At 46.4% G+C, this 21,130-nt stretch overlaps 1 protein-coding gene across 3 annotated transcripts in view; it reads left to right on the top strand.

Annotated features, from left to right (window-relative positions):
• LOC100412372 (tripartite motif-containing protein 16) overlaps window positions 1-21,130 on the top strand; it is a 59,921-nt gene that overhangs the window by 32,356 nt on the left and 6,435 nt on the right. For 2 of the 3 annotated variants that reach the window (XM_078373091.1, XM_078373090.1), the window contains 2 exons: window positions 14,224-14,319; window positions 19,470-19,703. In XM_078373091.1, the coding sequence (XP_078229217.1) occupies window positions 19,503-19,703 (201 nt within the window). In that variant the 5' untranslated portion in view covers window positions 14,224-14,319; window positions 19,470-19,502. Of the gene's footprint in view, window positions 1-6,361; window positions 6,922-14,223; window positions 14,320-19,469; window positions 19,704-21,130 lie in introns of those variants that run through there. The other variant, XM_035300108.3, reaches the window with a different exon arrangement.

Below are 21,130 nucleotides of genomic sequence, written 5' to 3'. Positions count from 1 at the left end.
GCTGCAGATGTCTGTCACTCAAGGTGCAGTTGAAGCTGACTTCAGTGTTTTCTTCATCCAGTAGTGGGGTCCTTCAGGCTGTGTGCCAGCTACTGTGCTGGCAGTCTCCTCTTCTGCAGCAACAGGTGTGTCCTCCTGTCTTTGTGAAGAGAAGGCATGTGCAGTGCCCTGGGACAGCCCCTCCTTCCTGGGGAGAAGCCATCATTCCAGCAATCGTGTTCTGAGACTAGCAGCAGTGGCCCTTAGTGTCTGTAATCCTCTGTTCTCCTCCCCTTTATTTTGTTCCTTTGTTAGTGGTGATTAACTACCAAAGTGATCCAAGAGGCCATCTTTTAATGTTAGGAGAAAGGCAGGGCTGGAGACCAGTTTGCTGATAGTGATCCCAAGCCAGAAGGTTCACTGGGCTCGCAGCTCCAGGTAAGCCAGGAAAATTCTGAGCTGGTTTCCAGAGGAGTGATGTGACTTTCAGCTCAGTGGTTCTCAGACTTTGAGATTTTGCCAGAAAAATTGCAAAGTGAATTTGGAGGACTGACTTAGCTGTTACTCTTCCAGACATTCCTAAAATACACTCATTACTATTATTTTATAAAAGATAAGACCTTTAATTCCAGAAAAGAGGGAAGGACACAATCTCAAAAGTACAATCCTGTAATTCAATCAAATTCAGGGTTTATTATTTTTATTTTTCTCAGTTTGATGGACTGATTTTTCTTGAAGTCTGGTGGATGAATATTACCTTATGTTTGTGAATCATAGCTCTGTGTGACTCAGCAGAGACAAAGAAAAAAATTCAGTGAGATTTTTGAAGAGACAAATGGAAGGGTGTTTTTGTTTAGCAAAAAAACCTGGATAGCTTCTTTAGCCAGAAACTGCTAGAGAGTGTTTGGGTTAAGAAAGCTCTTTTTACGTGAGTTAACCTAGATTCCTGAGAGTAATGGTCTTAAACCCCGAAACCAGGAGGGGACCTGTTGGCAGGCATTGCTTATGTCCTTTCAGAGGCCTTAACTTTCAGAGCTTGTCCATTGGTTGGATTATTTGTCACAGACTCAACGCAATGAAAGATGAATAATTACCTACCTACTACCAATTGCCTACCACATATCTTGGTAGCATTTGAGTCATCAAAATTCTAGGTGGGGATTCCTCCCTCAATTCTGGAAAGGAATCCTGAACCACACCTTGGCTTCACATTCCTGGTTACAGGTTTGATTTAGGAAAAAAGAATATCTAGGTGAAATTACATTTGTTGTGTGAAGACAAGAAAGGCCCTTCATTTTATGCAAGAGATACTTCATTTTAGCCCCTGAATGCTTGGGGTTAGGAGGAAACCAGTCATGTCCATTCAACACCTGATGAACCTGAGGCATTTTCTCCATGGGGCATTAAGCAAGCTGTAGGCATAGTCAGAGAGTAGGATTCTCAGTTTATACGTTTGGAGGTTGGGATTTCTGTTGAATGCAAACTCTAGGTATGAAGAAGGAAATTCAGACGCATGCTACGATGTGAATGAACCTTGAGGACATTACGCCAAGTGAAATAAGCCAGTCACAGAAAGACAAACACTGTATGATTTCACTCCTGTGAAATGCCTAGAGTAGTCAAACTTATAGAAGCAGAAAGTAGAATGGTAACTTCCAGAGGCTGGAGGGAGACAGGGAATGAGGAGTTATTGGTTAATGGCTACAGTTTCAGTATTGCAAGATGAAAAGAGTTGTGGAGATAGATGGTGGTGATGATTGCCTAACACGGTGAATGTACTTAAAGTCACTGAACTGTACACTTAAAAATGGTTATCATGAGCCAGGCATAGTGGTGTGTACCTGTAATCCCAACTACTTGGGAGGCTGAGACGAGAGGATCACTTGAGCCCAGGAGTTCAAGGCTGCCATGAGCTATGATTGCACCACAGTGCTCTAGCCTGAGCAACAGAGGGAGACCCTGTCTCAAAGACAAACAACCCAGCCTGAGCAACATAACAAGATCCTATCTTTTAATTAAAAAAAAAGTTAAGATGGTACATTTTATGTTCTTTATATTTTATGTTATTTTTATCTGTATTATATCACAATTAAAAATAACAAGAAATCCAGGTGTGAGTGGTAACCATAGGGCAATAAGGATTCAGAAGCTAGATGCAGTGGCTCACACTTGTAATCCCAGCACTTTGGGAGGTTGTGGAGGGACGATTGCATGAGCCCAGGAGTTTGAGACCCACCTAGGCAACATAGTGAGACTCCATCTCTACAAAAAATTTGAAAATTAGCCGAGTGTGGTGGAGCACTCTTAGTCCCAGCTACTTGGGAGGCTGAGGGCTGAGGTGGGAGGATTGCTCGAGCCTGGGAGTTTGAGGTCGCTATGAGCTGTGATTGCACCACTACATTACAGCCTGGGAGAGTTTTGAGACCCAGTTTCAAAAATCAAAAACAAAACCAATCAAACAAAAACCAAAAAGCATTCAGAGGTAGAAAGTTCTGAGAATAACAGAGTTGGGGTAGAGGGGGAAGCTGTGAGCCAGAAGCTTAAATCTTCTGTCACTAAGGGGAATGAACTGGAGGCCGTAGAAAATAGCCAGGAGAGGAGGGGTGGTATTTTGGGGTACATAAGGGGAGCAGGTTTTGCAAGGGGGCTGGGGAGGAGGGATGGTCTGGATGTTGTGATGGGGGCTGAGGGAGATTTCCATCCCACCTAGGAGACGAGAGAAGGAGCTGCACTGGTTGAGAGGTGGCAGGAAAAATTGTCTTTAGGGGACATTCAAGTTTTGGTTAAGACAAGGGGCAAAGCAGAATCCAAGGAGAGACAGAATATCAAGATGCCCCAGGGCCTACTGGGAACAAAGTAGGTTGGCAGCTGTAGAGCCTTTGAAGCAATAGGGAATTTGAGTGCAAAAGAATCGTGTGACTTTCTAGCCTCAATGTTTGGGTGCCAAGGGTTTGAGCATGGACATTTGAGGCTTGATGAGATGTGCCACAGTCCCTAGAAGCAGGATCAGAACTTGGGCCTAATGGTGTTCTGCTTAGAGGGTTGGCAGTAGAGGGGACTTAGAAGTTGTGAATTCTGTGGTCCCAGAGGGCTGGGGACGAGCCTCCAGAGGAGCCGCCATTCCCAATCCCGTGCCTTTGCCAGAAACCACAACCTGAACATGATGCCATCTCCCAGTAAGCTCAGAAATGCACTTAGACCCTGCTGCAACATAATTCCTCAGTAGGCCAAACTAGAAATTGATTTACTGGCCCTGACTTAGGCCAGCATACTCATTTCATGGACAAGGAAACTCAGGTTAAGAGAGGACAAATGATTGGGCTGGGCCAGGCCAGGGCCCACATTCACTTTCCTGTTTTCCACACTACTGTGGAATGTCTGCTAGCTCAGGGCTTCAGTGGGGGCATTGATGAAGGGCTGAGCACACCCATGAACTGCTCTAAAAGGGTTAGCCATAGAGAAGGGGCAGGCATGAAACAATGCATTAGAGAAGAAAAGGTGGGAATGAGATAGGGAGGGAAGAAGTGAGCCACGTGGAAACCCAAGCAGGCCCTATGCCTTCTGATTTCTACTGAAGCTGTAGAAAGGGCCAGAGAGGGCAACCACCTTTTCTTCCCCCTTCTCAGATCAGAGGCCCTGTGGCATGTGGGTAAACCAGTTCAGCCTCCAGTACCAGGTCACTCTGAAAAAGGGATTAAAAGGAAAGCACACCGTCTGTTAATACTGGAGAAAGCACTGAGAATGGTCTGGACTGGGAGAAACCAGTCCTCCTGGCTGGAGACATGAAAACCATGAAATTAAATTCCAGAGCTCTCGTAGAAGCCTGTGTGGCTTTGTGTGGTCTGACAAGCTACATTTATTTTTTTTAAATTTTTAAAAAGGACCCAAAATATAAGGACTTAAATGACAGGACAGCCATTTATCCTTTCCTTCCCCATCCATAGAACTGGACCTGAGGCAGCTAGGAATAGGATGCATGTTTTGACCCTAGCCAGGATCAGAAAGAAGGAAACTTCTGAGGTTCTTCAGCAGTGGAAGAGGGCAGTCAGGACAGGGACACTGAGGAAGTGTTACATTGCTAAAAAAGGCTACTTACGCATATACTATGCATGGCTGAACATAAACAGGACTGTGTCTGGGATGAACTTGTAAAGTCTCTGTCTTCCAAATCTGAGTAGTCACTGGGTTTCTTGGATTTCTGAAAAGTCCTGGTCAGTGACGAGAAACATCCCTGTGTTTATCTAGCTTCATCCAAATCCTGTAGAGCTCACCCCAGGGTTGCAGAGCAATAGGGAGTATAATATCTTGGAACCATCCTAATGCCTGATCCCTGGGGCTAGCTGGATCTGACCTCTCCCTCTACACCTGATCTTTCTCTGTTCCATTCACCTTCCAAATCCATTTGAGTTCAGTTCAAATGTATCTGATTCAGTAATCCTGGAAAAGCTGTAGAAAACTCTAGGATACAGAATTTGGGGTCCAGGTATCCTGGAATAATCCTGGATTCCTTTGTATCCACCTACAAATGGGGGTACAAATGCAAATGTGTACCCCCATCTAGGAGTCATGCCTAGCAACTCCTTTTAAGGAACTAGAGGCTTCCAATCTTGTCCCCTGACCATGTGTGATGGGCTGAATTGTGTCTCCCTCTCCAAATGTGTATGTTGGAATCCTTACCCTTAATACCTCAGACGTGACTGTATTTGGAGATGGAGTCTTTAAATAGGCAGTAGAGAGTGGGCCCTAATCTAGGCTCACTGGTGTCCTTATAAGAAGAGGAGATTAGGACACAGATATGTATAGAGGGAAGACCATGTGAAGACACAGGAGAAGCCACCTGTGAGCCAAGGAGAGAGGCCTCAGAAGAAAGCAGCCCTGCCAATGACTTGGTCCAGCTTCTAGAAGTGTGAGGAAATGAATTTCTATTGTTGAAGCCAACCAGTGTATGGTTCTTTGCTATGGCAGCCCTAGCGAACTCATACACTGTGTGGCTTAGTGTGTTTGTGTTGCTGTAAAGGAATACCTGAGGAGGTGGGGGTAATGTATAAAGAAAAGAGGTCTTTTGGCCAAAGACCTCTTTGGTTTTGGAGGTTGTATAAGAAGCATGGTGCTGGCCTCTATTTCTGGTGAGGGCCTCAGGCTGCTTCTATCCACAGTGGAAGGGGTAGGGGAGCCAGCATGGGCAGGGTTACATGGAGAGAGAGGAAGCAAGAGAGGGAGTGGTTCCAGGCTCTTTTTAACAGTCACATCTCATGGCAGCTAATAGTAATAGAACGAGAACTCACTCATCACTGTGGGGATGGCACCAAGCCATTCAGGCGGGATCCACCCCCATTACCCAAACACCTCCCACCAGGCCCCTCCTCTAGTATTGGGGATCAAATCTCAACATGAGGTTTGTGGGAACAAATGTCTCAACTATAACACCATGTCTAGGAATGTTTTGTCAAGTGGGCAAAAGGACTGTTAACCTAAAGGGGCTGAATGGAGCCTTCTGTGGAAGGAGACAAAGTCTTCCCTGACACTCCTGATCTCCACTGAGTACCCACGTGATGTTCATCTCCCGGAGTATGACGGACATTACTCGAATGTTCAGGATGATGATATGGAAAGGTCAGCATCAGAAACATACATGCTGGCTGGGTGCGGTCATCCCAGCACTTTGGGAGGTCAAGGTGGGCAGATCACCTGAGGCCAAGGGCTGGAGACCAGCTTGGCCAACATGGTGAAACACTGTCTGTACTAATAATACAAAAATGAGCTAGGCATGGTGGCAGGCACCTGTCATCCCAGCTGCTCAGGAGGCTGAGGCAGGAGAATCACTTTAACCCAGGAGGCAGAGGTTTCAGTGAGCCAATTAGCACCACTGCACTCCAGCCTGGGGGACAGAGTGAGACTCTGTCTCAAAAAAAAGAGCAGGCATCCTATTGTAGCTGCCTCATGTCCAGTTCTATGAGATGGGAGTGGATTAATGGCTCTCCTGTTGTTGAAGTCCTTACATTTTACATCTCTTTAAAAAAAGAAAACAAAATTGTAGTTTGTCAGATCACACAAAGCCACACAGGCTTATAACAGAGCTCAGGAATCTCCAGTCCTTTCCAGAGCAAGCACAGAGACACATGGTCTTCAGCAGAGCCTATGGGGTACAGATGATTTATATAAGAATAGAAATTTCAGGGCTGGACCTGAGGAGACAGCCTGAGCCTGAGTAATCTAGCTGCCTTGTCGTCATCGCATCTGGCTGCCATCCAACCCCAGGACACAGTAATGAGAGACTGAGCTTCCTCTGGGAGGAAGCAAACAGTTAAATTCTTGCAGCAGCTGCAGTCATCTAGGCGTGGTTCTCTTGTCTGACTTGGGACTGCAGAGATCCTGGGCCAAGGGACAGAAGAAAGACAGCCTAGGAGCAGAGCTTCCAAGATGGCTGAGTTGGATCTGATCGCTCCAGGGCCACTGCCCAGGGCCACTGCTCAGCCCCCAGCCCCTCTCAGCCCAGACTCTGGGTCACCTAGCCCAGATTCTGGGTCAGCCAGCCCAGCGGAAGAAGAGGACGTGGGCTTCTCGGAGAAGCTTGTCAGGGAGCCAGAGGAACAGGACAGTGACTCTGCAAAGCAGGGGGATCCTGCTGGTGAGGGGAAGGAAGAGGTCCTGTGTGACTTCTGCCTCGATGACACCAGAAGAGTGAAGGCAGCGAAGTCCTGTCTGACCTGCATGGTGAATTACTGTGAAGAGCACTTGCAGCCGCATCAGGTGAACATCAAACTGCAAAGCCACCTGCTGACCGAGCCAGTGAGGGACCACAACTGGAGATACTGCCTTGCCCACCACAGCCCACTGTCTGCCTTCTGCTGCCCTGATCAGCAGTGCATCTGCCAGGACTGTTGCCAGGAGCACAGTGGCCATACCATACTCTCCCTGGATGCAGCCCGTAGGGACAAGGAGGTGAGTGCTTGGGGTCCATTCTTCCATTTGGGAGAGGGTGCTGGGGGAAGGTGTGCCCTGCTGGCTGCAGCTACTGGGTCCACCGATGCCACTGCTATTCTCTGAGTGTACCTGAAAAGGACTTTAGCCTCAGCGTCTGCCTGCTGGATCAGTGGAAATATACATTGCACTTGATTTTGGAAACTGTGGAGTAGGTTGCTCTGTCCCCATCTCTATCGCACTGTCTCTGTGCAATCTTTCTGTGTCTGTCTCTCCTCCTGCTTGCTAGTTTCCTTCTGTGTCTCATACAGCTTTTGGTGATGTGTGTTTGGGTGGAAAGTGCAGAAGTTGTGGGGCTTAGGGTGGTGATACGTCCCTCTGGCTAGATCCACATGGCACATCCATTGTCAATTAATGAAATAAAACCTTGGCAGAAATTAAAGAGAAAAGAACAACTCTTTCTCCTCGTTTCTCTTTTTCTCTTTACCCCAAACAAGAGACGAGTAGAATGAGCCCCTCTGGAGATAACAGGAAATCTAAGAGCTTGAAAAGTGCTAAGATAGCAGAGAATTTGAAACTTAGGTTCAGGTATAATGTCACAGGAGGCTTAGGGAAAATAAAAGTTCCTCACCAGATAGAGGTGTCAGGAGAGACCAAGAAACATCATGCTCATAGCCTGTTGTTTTATTTCCATCAGATAAGGAAACTTTCTAGAACAACTTGTTTTTCTTTGCCCTAAAGCTAGATCCTGGAGAAGTTCCTTGAAATGGATTTGGCACTTTTGTGCTTTTTTTCTTCTACTCTGACTTTCTTCGAACACTTTTAGTTTTCAGTAGGGAAGTGTAGTTGACTTTTGTCCCACATTTCTTACATTCATAATCAAGGAAGTTTCCTGTTTACATTTCCTGCAGATGGCAGACCTATCGTCATTTCTTGGCAAATGTTCCCTGGCATCAAAGGAAAGGGGTTTCTGGGAAAGGGGGTCTCCTTGCCAGGGCCCCTTCTCTCTGTCAATCCCTAGACATAGATTTTAGCTGGTGCTAGTGGGATTGTTCTGGAAACCTCTATATTCCAGATGCCAGTGAGTCACCATTTCCGGCCCGGGAAGCCACTTGCAAACTGTTTCCAGGGTAGGGAATGTCCCTTCAGGAGGGCAGGTAGATCAAGAAATTGATAAAAGGAAAAAGCTCCTTAAAGCTGAGGAAAATAGCCTGCATTGAGTGTTGCCATGTGCTAAATGGTTTTTGTGGATTTTCTCACCCAGTCTTCAAATAACTGAAGTTATCTCGTATCCTCATTATCTCCACCACACTTGTCCAAGCTCAGAGTCACCTAAGTCACAGAGTGAGGAATGGAAGCCTCTGGAAAGCCGTCCTCTTTTTTTATTTTGCACCAAATTGCACAATATTATCCTCTTTTTTTTTTTTTTTGCACCAAAACCTGCCACACATATACAAGAATTGTATTATTTGTAATTGGAAAAGTGATGCATGAAGATGTTAAAAAATAATCTCCACCAGCTGGGTGCGGTGGCTCATGCCTGTAATCCCAGCCCTTTGGGAGGCTGGGGTGGGCAGATCACGAGGTCAGGTGATTGAGACCATCCTGGCTAACATGGTGAAACCTGGTCTCTACTAAAAATACAAAAAAATAGCTGGACATGGTGGCACACACTGTAGTCCCATCTACTCAGGAGGCTGAGGCAGGAGAATCTCTTGAACCTGGGAGGCAGAGGTTGCAGTGAGCCCAGATCGCACCACTGCACTCCAGCCTGAGTGACAGAGTGAGATTCTGTCTCAATAGTAATAATAATCATCATCTAGTAATAATAATAATAATCATCATCATCTACACCAAACAGTGCAATTGATTTTACTAGGAAAGGAGGGTCCCCAGCCCATCCCGGATCACCACACCTCCCTTTTCTCCTCAAAGGCTAATATGGTCTATACTTTCTTGTTTCCTTGCAGAAATGTTCTATGCCTGTACCAATAGAGATACAATATAAATTTTAAATATAGGGCACCTAATGTATTACAGAGATGTGGGGTAATTGCAATTTCAAGCAGGAGGAGTTGTGTAGAGCACATGCCAAACTCTGGATTCAGACATCCTAGGAGAGAAGTGTGTAAGGTAAATGAGGACAACTGGGGAATGGGCTTGAGGGCAGTTTGGGGCTGAAAAGCAACATGGCTTTAGGTACACTGCAAAAGCCCCACTTCTCAGGCCCCTCTGCTTTCTGGTCTGCTTAAAAGAGCTCTTGTCCTTCCCATCCTGTGTCCTTGTTTTCGGCTTGGAGAGCAAGTTTACTCTGTAAGTGTAGCCACCCTCTCAGTGGCTCCCCCAAATCTTAGAACCCAAAAGTTTTCTTGCAAGGAGCCCAGGAGATCAGCCTAGAAGACACAATACCTTGTCAAGCCTGCTGCCTCCACCAGCATGATTTTGAAAGTCAACAGACAAAACGAAGGCTCCTAAAGCCCAGTACTCCCTGCTGGAGTTTCTCGCTGAAGGTCACTGTGGGGCGTGTGAAGGGCTAATTACTCAGGCAGGCATGCTGTGTATAGGAAACTGCAAATGTCAGGGTCAGCCATGAGGACACAAAGCAGCGAGATTCTGCTTAGGGTCCACAGAATGACTCATTTCTCAGTTATCCAAGCGAGCCCTTTCTGAAGCTCCTATGGTTTCTAGTCATGTTGGTGGGCAGACCCTGGGTGCTTTGAGAGGTGGTTTGACTATCTTTTCTCTCCTGCTGAGCTTTCAGAGCCTAGCTGTTTTTCATGGTGATCCCAGCACTTCCTTTTGCATCTCCAGGCCCCTTTGGTTTTAAGAGCAGCTGGTGTTGCCTGCTGGCTGCAAAGTCTTCTCACCTTCTCTGAATCTCAGGTTTGCGATGTGGAAATGAGACTGTGTGTGTGTGTGTGGTGTGTGTGTATGTGTGTGTGTGTCTGTTTGTATGAAATTTGGACTCCTTCTATGACCCCCTTTCCTGTTTGTTCTGATCTATGGAGCAGGTATGGTTCATTCCTTTTCCTCAGGCGTATCAAATGTTACTGAGTGCTTCCTGCGGGCTAAGTGCTGGGCTATACTCTCTAGCCTCCAGGAGCTTGGACTCTAATTAGGAAGCACATATGCTAACTCCATGGAGTGCCAAAAGGCTGGCATAGTGCAACTACTGCACCTTTGGAGCCAATCCTGGGAATGAGGGAGTGAGGCCAGGGCAGGTTCCTAGAGACAGCAAGACCTAACTGAGCCATATCCTAGATCTTTGGAGAGCATTAATGGCAGGCCACGACATTGAACCTCAGCATCGGTCCCAGAAAGTTCAGGACTGGTTGCTGACTGCAGACAGTCTCCACGGTGAGCAAGAGCCAAGTATCTAGAGCCAAAGTATCCATGCTCATCTGGAGAGCAGTTAACTGGCATCTGGAGAGCACTCACAGCCTGTTTGCTGGTAGTCCAAAGATGGACAATATGTGTATGTAGCCACTTGGGAAAAGAAATTCTTGGTCTGGGTGCAGTGGCTCACACCTGTAATTCCAGCACTTTGGGAGGCTGAGGTGGGTGGATCACTTGAGGTCAGGAGTTCGAGACCAGCCTGACCAAGATGGTGAAACCCCGTCTCTACTAAAAACATAAAAATTAGCCAGACATGGTGGTAGGCACCTATAATCCCAGCTTCTCGGGAGGCTGAGGCAGGAGAATCACTTGAACCCGGGTGGCAGAGGTTTCAGTGAGCCGAGATCACGCCATTTCATTCCAGCCTGAGTGACAGAGCAAGACTGTCTCAAAATAATAATAATAATAATTTCTTTCAGCCATTTTGAGGAATGCCCTGGACTCAGTATTACATACCTTGTTTTTTCTTATTCTCCCAGGCTGTAAGTATTTCGAGAGAGGGGAGCGTGTGTCTTAAGTGACTGAGCTGGCATGTACTGTGGTGAATTTTGACCAGCAGACCAAGGAATGCAGGCAGCGTCCAGGTGACTCTAGTGCTGCCTTCTCTAGAAGGGCTAACCTTGTGTGCTTGGAATACAAAGGAACTGGCACAGTCTGGGAATTTTTTTCTCTTCCCAATCCCTCTGTTTGTTTTTTTCATCTCTAACATGACCTGGCCACCACTCTCTGTGTGCCACCTTTGCCCTGTAGCAGAAGGAACCATTCTGTTAGCATGTTTGTGTAGTCTTGTACCAGATGAGAAGCTAAATGACTTGAATGACTTGACAAAGTCCACATGGCCAGCAAGTGGCAGGCCCCAAAATATTTCAGACCCCTAATAGTGTGCCTTTGACACATTTGTCATTATCTTGCTGAAGCGGGCAAGACTCTCTGTGCCCTTCCCTCCGGGGCTCCCTGTGCCCAAGGGTACCACAGTCCCACTTCGATGCAGGGTCCACCCTGACCTGAAATGTGTGTGTGGCTGACTTCTTGGGAAACCCTGAAGCCAGAGGCTGAGGTACCCCATCATTTTCTAGGAACAGGAATAACTGGAGAAACAAGTCTTTCAAAGTGACTCCACCTTTTGAGGTAATTGGGAGTGCTTTTTCTTGGGGTGACTCACTCAGGAAGTCCCCATTAGGTGCTCAAGCGTCCTTTCCTCTCCTTTTATGGCAGTCTGCAAATAGCAGAGAGAAGCCCCTGACTCTGGATGCTCCCTGGGTGCCTCCCTTTGGCCTTGCTGCTGCCAACTGCTTTAACACATTCTTCTGTTCCTGCTGTTTAGATGCCACCTCGTAGGAGCCTGTTGCTAGGGTGTGTTCTGTTGTGTCTTCCACTGCCTTTAAACAAGCAGCTCATGTTCCTTTTCTCTCTCCTAGAATGGGTCACTGTGTAAGCCTTTTTCGTAGGTCAGGATTCCAGGATTGCCCCCAAATAGGCCAGACTCACCCCTACTCCCCACTCCCAGGTATCAGGTCTCAGGTATCAAGGGTGAGAGGTCACTCGAGCTCCCTCAGCTCTACTCTCAGTCACCTGGAGTCTGAGCAAACATTACCTGCCTTCTGCAGAATGTCCTGGAGAGGCAAGTCCTCTGCCTGCAGCGGCTTCCCTCCCAAGGGACCTGGAATTCCCTCAGTCTTCAGTGGAGAATGGAGAGACAGTTTATGCCCTCTGAGTCCTATTAGGGTGTAATGTCTCACAGCTTGAAATGCAGACAGAAGCTATTAAAAGCAGTGAAAGTTATTTATTCTTTTTTTTTTTTTCTTTTTCTATATTGCCTTGTGGAAGAAGGAAAGTGACAGGGTCTTTGAAGTTTGCAAAGGCTTACATGAGCCTTGGTATACCTCTTGGTGGAAGGTGTTTAGTGGATCCCAGGAGGCAAGATTGAAGGTGGGGCCAAAGCAGGCAAACCCGAGGTTCTTGGTCAGGCACTTGCCTGGGCTGGGAGGGCTGGCTCTGGCTTCGAATACAGAACATGAATGGAAAGCAGCCATGGTAGCAGGAGTAATGATGATGATGATGACGTTGCTGGCAATCACTGACATTTATGGAGCTCATTAATAGTGTCCCAGGTACTATACAAAGTTCTTATTGACATACATTATCTGATTAGTCCATTCTTTTCTAATCCCATAAAGCAGACAGTTTATTGATCCCCATCTCAAAAGTGACGAAATGGAAGTTTAGAGATATTAAGTTGTGAAATAAGAAACTTAGGTTTGGTCTGTGCCCCCATTTCCTGGCACCCAACAGCTCTTAGAACCTGAAGACTCTCTGAAGTGATGTGTCTTTTTTGAATGCCAATGAGATGACTGGGTGCCTGAGGGGGCTCCTGAGAGTCTGAGAATGGGGGCTAGTTGCCATGGGAGCCAACCCTATGATTAAGGTGTTTGACTTTCAGCCCCATCTCCCCAACCTCCTCCAGGGAGAGAAGTGAGGCTGAACGTTGAAAGGATCACCAGTGGCCAATGATGTAATCAGTCATGCCCACACGATGAAGCCTCCATATAAACCCAGAAGGCTGGGCTTCCAGGAGCTTCTGGATTGCTGAAGGGGTGGAAGTCCCTGGAGCATGCCAACCCCGCAGCTGGAGGGGGAGTGGAGTTGCCACTTCCCTCCCACATCCCTTGCCCTGTGCTCTCTTCCATCTCCAAGGAGGGAGTGTCAGAATTGAGTTATGTTTTAGGACACCCTGGTGATGTTGGAGAATGGCTTCATGTGGGAAAAAACCCCACACATTTCAGTTATGAAAGTGTTCTGTGTTGTGTGAGTATAAGACAAAGAGTTTGTTTTTCAAATACGTAAGTAAATTTGCCCAAAGTCTCAACAGCTAAATAAAAAAAAATGTAGACTTCCCACCTGGCCATCTGGCTTCAAGCCTACACTCTCTGTTAGGCGCTCTAGGGGTCAGCCTAGGCTCAACTCCATTGATGAACTTGGAAGCATGGCTTGATTTTATCACCTATATATTTGAAATAATAATCATTTTTACCTATGTTGACAAAAGGAGGAAAACTCTGTACAATATTTGAAGATACTTATTCTGAGCCAAATGTGAGTGACCAGTGGTCTGTGACACAGTTCTCGGGAGATCCTGAGAATGTGTGCCCAAGGCGGTTGGGGCACAGCCTAGTATACATTTTAGGGAGACGTGAGACATCAATTAAATACATGTAAGATATATATTGGTTCGGTCCAGAAAGGTGGGATAACTGGAAGCCAGGGCTTCCAGGTCATAGGGAGATAAAAAGATTTTCTGGTAGGCAGTTGGTTGAAATAGTCAAGTTATTGTCTAAAGACTTAGAAATGTCTGAGTTAAGATACGAAGTGGTGGAAACCAAGGTTTTATCATGTGAGTAAAGCTTCCAGGTAGGAGGTTTTGGAGAGAACAGATTGTAAATGTTTCTTATCAGACTTAAAGAGTGTGCCCTATCAGTAATTCCAGAAGGGAGGAGGGTGTAATGAGGCATGTCTGACCCCCGCTTCCCATCATGGCCTGAACTAGTTTTTCAGGTTAACTTTGGAATGCCCTTTGCTGCGAGGAGGGGTCCATTCAGATGGTTGGTGGGCTTAGAATTTTACTTTTGTTTTACAGCTAATATAGCTATGGCAAGGATGGTGTGGGGTAATTTATAAAATTCTTGAAATGGTGAGCAGCACAGAGTATGTGCTAACTGTGTTTTCACTGACTCATGCTGACTACAGCCCCAGAAGGGCACAGGCTCACTGCCCACGCTTTGTGCCTTCTGGCTGACTTCTGAGATCAGTTGCAGAGGTTAGACTTCTTTCCAGGGAAGAAGGATGGGGATATCAGGGGTGGAGAGTGCCTGTGTCCTTCTGTGTGCATCGGGCTCCTTCCTCCTTAATTCTCTGCTTTCTGCTTTTTAGGCTGAACTCCAGTGCACTCAGTTAGACTTGGAGCGGAAACTCAAGTTGAACGAAAATGCCATCTCCAGGCTCCAGGCCAACCAAAAGTCCGTTCTGGTAAGGTCAGCCTGGGTCAGCCAGGCCCGTCTGGGGGTATGGGACATGGTACTGCATGCCTAGCCTCCATGCCTATAGGTTCCTCGAGGTTTCTCTGCAAATGAGAATTATAGATACAGTTGACTACACCATGGGGTAGCCTCACCTTGATGTCAGGATGTTATGAAATTAGCTTAAGCGTTAAACCTGGCAAGTGATTTGCTTTTTAAGAATATAAATTAGGACCAAGACTAATCCTTTAACAACATTTTTATTTCTACATTTGCATGTGCTGTCTTGACAGGGTGTATGTGTGTGTAGGGCTGGGTATTTAGTCAGAGGTCTAGAAATCATATACAATCTTGGCTTCTTCCATTATATAAGGGTTTTCTGCATGTGAGTCTCACCAGTCCTATATGACCTGGCAGCTGGAAAAATGAAAACTCAGGATTAGGGATGGTATTTCAGAAGACCATGGTGTGCCAGGCTAAGTAGGCAGTAAGTGATCTCCAGGTAGACTCTGAGCAGTTCTACAAATGCCTCTCATCAGTGGCAAGCCATTACTCACCACTCAGAAGAGAATGCAAAACAGGCTGGGTGCAGTGGCTCACACCTGTAATCCCAACACTTTGAGAGGCTGACGTGGGTGGACCACTGGAGGTCAGGAGTTTGAGACTAGTCTGGCCAACACAGTGAAACCCTGATTTTACTAAAAAATACAACAATTAGCTAGGCATGGTGGTGGTGCTCACCTGTAGTCCAGATACTCAAGAGGCTGAGGCAGGAGAATTGCTTGAATCCAGGTGGTAGAGGCTGTAGTGAGCCGAGTTTGCACCACTGCACTCTAGCCCGGGTAACAAAGTGAGACTCCATGTTAAAAAAAAAAAAAAAAAAAGAATGCTAAACACTTACCCTATGGAAGTGAATCAGCATTGTCATTTTTATATCCTGAGAATGAATGATCCCATCCATCATCCATCCATCCATTCATCTACCCTTAAAGCATGTATTCATTTCAACTTAATTTTCACCTCCTGGATGTTTACAACTAACTAGCTACTGAAGGATGAAACCTCTTTCTTACCCACAATATTTTATTAAAGGAAGAAAGAGGATTATCCCCTTAAACCTTTATAAACCTTCAGAGATAACTGATTTCCAGGCTTAAGATAACTTGGAGAACCTCTAGGAGGATCTTGTATTTTCCCAGCTCTTTAATTTTCAGACACGTTGATCCCTCCTCACTTCTCATAATTACATGATGACCAGGGGTAGTAGTTACTGCAATAGCTAGCTACCATGCACAAGGGGCGCGAAGATGTGGAGAGATGACAAGACTTGTCTAGAGCCCTCTAGAGTGATGGAATGGGAGAACCTGGGCTTGTTGCTCCCTTGACCTAAGAATGACTTAGAATATTGACAGGCATGTACACCCCCATTAAATCTTTAAACCGTTACCTCCTGGCTCCTTGGATGTGTTTGAGGCCTCTCCTCTCTAGTATTTCTGCTTGTCATCATTTGGGCAGTAAATGCCCTTTGCACATTACATTTACATGCAGGAAAGAAGTATTTCTCAATGGGAAGGTTTAGGAATGAGGGCCAGGCCATAGCAGAAGTCAATCCACCAATATCACCTGATGCCTCCATTCCACCATCCTTCCTCAGATGGCCTCAGTGGGGCCGAGGGTGATGATTTAGATCCTGAATTTGTCTTTAGTCTCATGCCTCTTAGCCTCATGGTATCGTGCTTCTAGGAGGAATCTGTGAGTCATCACTGGAGACAGGATTCTGCTCCTTTCCCACAACACCCTCATGCTGGTTCCCATGCTGTGTCCTGCTCCTGCTTTCTGGAGGTGATCCGGAGTGGGCAGAGCAGGCAGGGAGCACCCTCAGGCCTCTGTGACTCCTGGAACCTGGAAATCTGGAGCCTGAGTGGGCATGAAGGGTGAGTAAGCCAGGGAACTAGGACATGTTAGCTAACATAGAGCCTGGATCAAACACTACCACCACCATTTGCCCCACTCCCAAATGGTTATAAACAAAACTCTCCTGTCTTCTGAGGTAGATTTCGTCATCTTCACTTCTTTGCCATATGGAAATATGATTTAACTTTTAGATTTAAATCCAGTTGTGATGAATATCTCAGAATTTATAGTATTTACAATGTCAAGGAGGCAACACTTGTAAACATTTGGTTCAGAAATTGCTGTGGAGGCTTGGCCTCTTTCCCTCTTGGTTACCTGCTCAGCAGTAGCTTGTGTATTTATGGGCATAGGATGTGCCCATAACTGGTGCCAACAGTGAACAAGCTAAAACCTGTCTGTCTGGTCTTGGGAGGGCTTCTTAAATGTCCTTGGGCTGAACGTAGATGTCCTCTGCAACCCCCACAGGGCCACAGCCCATGGGCTGATGCTCAGCTGAATTTCTCATATGCCTCCCTAGCTCATCCTAGTGAATGTGCAAAGGTCCAGAAGGAGAGGTCAGGCTGTGCCAGCTAAGTGCTATACTGCAGCCACGTGAATACCTAATCCTAGGCCCTACTTCGAGGCAATGTAGAATGGTGGTCAAAGGGATGGACTCCAGAGACAGTCTGGAGTGTGATGTTGGGCAAATCAGTCCATTTATCACTGTCTTAATTTCCTTATCTAAGAAATGGAGACCCTAATAGTACCTACCTTTTAGGGATGCTAGGATAACAGTACCTGGCACATAGTAAGAGCTTACTACATGTTGGTGGCTTTTATGATTATTGTTACATAATTAGAAGAGTGACCAGACTGGCAGCATAGGGTCCTCATTCCCTGGTGAGTGGGAAGAGGGAGAGAGGTGAAGTATCTGAGGGTTGTAGAGCCTGCTCCTGGCAGAGCCCCAGGCAGCGGGTTTGCCACTTGGGAAGCCTGGGTGGGGCCCAGGTAGCTTTGCTGGTTCTCAGGTCTTCACTCTTCAGACAGTGCTCTGAACCCCCCATCCACAGCCCAGAGCCCATTCTCTGCCTGCTTCCTTCTCCACTATTGTCCCCACCCAATCTAACCTGAGATCTCTCTCAGCAGCTGGTTCAGGTGCTGCTCTTCCTCCTCCCAAGGGTGAGGGCAAGCCCTGAACACCAGGGCTCCAGAGGGAGCCACAACACCAGACAGCCTTGGGTTTCCGAAATTGCCTCTCCTGCTGCCCTGGCTTTTCAACACCACCACCTGTCTAAAAGTTCTTCTTGGTGTGGGCTGGAAGAATTTGGAGAAAGTCTACCATCCCCCCTCTTCCTTAATCCTATTACCATAGCTTATTTGCTCCCATCTCTGTCCAGCTGCCTAACCTCAAGGAAGCCAACAGGTGATGGAAAAGTTGGCATAAAAATGAGAATGTAGGCTGGGCATGGTGGCTCACACCTGTAATCCCAGCACTTGGGGAGGCCGAGGCAGGCAGATTGCTTGAGGCCAGGAGTTTGAGCCCATCCTGGGCAACATAGTGAGATCCTGTCTCTACAAAAAATATAAAAATTAGCTGGGCATGATGACATGCACCTGCGGTCTCAGCTACTTGGGAGGCTGAGGTGGGAGGATTGCTTGAGCGTAGGAGGTCAAAGCTGCAGTGAACCGAGATTGTGCCACTCCAGCCTGGCAACAGAGAAGACCTTGTCTCAAAAAAAAAAAGAAAGAAAAAGAAAAAAGAGAGAGAGAAAGATTGTAGGGAGAGTCTCTCTGTCTTCGAATCATCTCCCTGCTATAGAGATACCCCTTTCTTTCTTTTCTTTTTTTTTGAAACGGAGTTTCGCTCTTGTTACCCAGGCTGGAGTGCAATGGCGCGACCTTTCTTTCTGCTGCTTATTCTTCCATTTGCCACCAGATTGAAGACTGATAAGAGATGAGTCATTCTCCTGCATTGAATTCCTGAGCTCTGGCCTAAGTGGGCCTGAGTCAGGCAGAAGACCTCCTATCTGGTGTTATAATTTTTTCTTCCCATCTCCCTCTAAACCTCTAGGTTCCCATCTAGCCTGGGCCCAGAGTCCCATCCTTTCTGAGTCCTCTCCTTACTAGGTGCCCCTTTTTGATCTGAGTCTCATTCTTCCACCCTCTCTGCCTCTCTCCTTTCTTGCCAGTGGTGAGAGGTGCTCCTGAAGCCTCTGCCCAAGGACATCTGCTATTCGGAATCATTTTGCAGCCCTGAATGTTCAGAGCTGGCCCTTAACCTTGGGAGGAGAAAGAGAAAACAGCAGCTGGAGGGGTGCTCAGAAAGTCTCAGATGGGATAGGGCTGGGTGGGAACAATGAGGTAGACTGAGGCAGGCAGAGAATGGGCTTTGGGCTGTGAGATGGGGGAGTGAAGGGAGTCTGAGCAAGGGAAATTTTATGCAAGACTTCTGTATAAAATATAACAAGGTAATTAGTGTAGATTTATGGCAATATCAGTTTGAGCTGTCTGCACCAATTCCTAAGAATACCAGAGAAATGGAAACCTTGAGAATTTGGAAGGATGTTGTAAACACGATGTTGATTGAAGGCATTCATAGAGGATGCTGACCATGTGGAAGCGTCCACATGCATATGCTCCATCATTCAAACCCTTAGGGTTTCTCACATGGGTGTTCTTTTGTATTTTATTTGAATGTCACATTCTGTTCTGCACATATATGCTTGTCCTGCAGTTGCTTGGTGCCGTGGTCATCTACACACACCCTAAACATCTTATGGGGATTCTGTGTGTGGTAGAGACAGTATCGTCTTAGGCATGCATTTGCCTCTGATGGACTCAGTGGTCAGTTTGACCAGGCATAATGAAATGTTAAGAAAGCTGATTCATGCTACTGATTGTGCAAAAAAAGCCAAATTCTTTGCTTCTTGAAATATAACTATCAAGTAGGCTGAACACACGCATTGCTCTGGTAGGAAAATCAATTTCAGAAACTTGATTAACAGTGTCAGGGCTTATATAAGGGAGCTTGGAGGTCACAGAGGAGTTCACTTTCTCATCAGTTGGATGAGGAGACCAAGTTAATAAGTAAATCCTTTTTCCAGGAACCTGGAATTCACATGAGAATAAAGGATTCCTTTTACAATAGAAAACTGCTCCCTAATATTTGGGTTTCTCAAGCTGACATTTCTTTATGTTGAGCTTCTATAAAGTTGGACACCTCACTAACAGGTGCTTGGCTGCCTTCAACCCCTGCCCCCCAACCAGGTGTCGGTGTCAGAGGTCAAAGCAGTGGCTGAGATGCAGTTTGGGGAACTCCTTGATGCTGTGAGGAAGGCCCAGACCAATGTGATGCTCTTCTTGGAGGACAAGGAGCAAGCTGCTCTGAGCCAGGCCAATGGCATCAAGACCCACCTGGAGTACAGGAGTGCCGAGATGGAGAAAAGCAAGCAAGAGCTGGAAAGGATGGCAGCCATCAGCAACACTGTCCAGTTCCTGGAGGTATGGGGGGTGAGGGGACAGAGGTATCCCACAGCTACACCTCAGAGCGCCCCTGCTGTGCTAGGCTCATGGCCATTTATGAATGGAACTGTCTTTTGATAAATGGTGTGCACAGGAAGCTGTGGAACAGACAGAAGCAGATTCTTCATTCAGCAGAGTATAGAAGGGGTAGGGAGGGAGGACTGCTCAGAGCAGGGAAGCTTGAAGCAGGTCCTGGAAGATCAGTCAGTTCAATGTGCAGTAGTTCCAGGTAGAGGGAACAACATATGCAAAGGCAGAGGGAAGCATAGCTGACTTGGGGAGCCAAGGTACTTTAACAAGGGTGGAGCCTGGAATGCTAGGTGCAGAGTGATGAGGCTGGCATGGCCAGGCAGGTGTCTGGCTGGGAAGGGCTTCAGATGGGAGAGTGATGAGTCAGTGAGTATGTTTTATAAACCACTCCAGCAGTCTGCTGCATGGAGGTTTGCTTGGTAGGGATAAGACTGGAGCCCTGCTTCAGAGAGGGCTGTGGCTGGAATAATTGAAGAAGGCTGGGAAGAGGAAATGCTTTTCATTACAATGTATCAATAGACATTAAACGCCAAGCCATTGGAGCCCATCTGAAGAACATGTAACTTTTCAGGGAAGGAACACTAGGTTGGGGGTAAACACCATCCTTCTAAATCTGTCACTAAACAGCTCTGCTGTTAACCTCTCTGGGTCTCAAATTTCTCATTTATCTACAAGCCCACTGAAGTAAATAATTCAGAAGGCTCCATCCAAGCTTCAGTATTCTGAAATAGGATTTTTTTTCTTGCTTGCATTAAAAAAAAAATTCTCTGCTAGTTAGAAAAAATAAATGTTTATTGTTAAAATACTTGGAAAATACAAAAAAAGAGGGAAAAAAATTATCAGTAATCCCAATACACAAATGCAACATAGTTAACTTCCGAATGAATAAAAGAGAAGCTGAGAAAGACAAAAACACCAACAGTGTTTCTCTTTCTGTGCTTTTCAATATCAAAACAAACTATGAATAAGCATTTGGCTTCCTGCCTCACAAGTTTCCCTCCAGATTCTCCTACCCAAAAAGTATATAAATTGGCCTGGCACAGTGGCTCACGCCTGTAATTCCAGCACTTTGGGAGGCTGAGGCAGGTGGATCAGGAGGGCAGGTGGATCAGGAGGTCAGGAGTTCGAGACCATCCTGGCCAACGTGGCAAAAACCTGTCTCTACTAAAAGTAAAAAAATTAGCTGAGCATGGTGGCATATGCCTGTAGTCCCAGCTACTCGGGAGGCTGAGGCAGGAGAATTGCCTCGGGAAGCGGAGGTTGTAGTGAGCCGAGATAGTGCCACTGTACTCCAGCCTGGCGCCTGGCAACAGAGCAAGACTCTGTCTCAAAAAAAAAAAAAAATATATATATATATATATATATATATAAATTAT

Source organism: Callithrix jacchus, chromosome 5 (assembly GCF_049354715.1).
Source record: "Callithrix jacchus isolate 240 chromosome 5, calJac240_pri, whole genome shotgun sequence".
NCBI classification, from domain to species: domain Eukaryota; kingdom Metazoa; phylum Chordata; class Mammalia; order Primates; family Cebidae; genus Callithrix; species Callithrix jacchus.
Note: the sequence above shows the minus strand (reverse complement) of the source record. Positions and strands in the feature narration are given on the sequence as shown.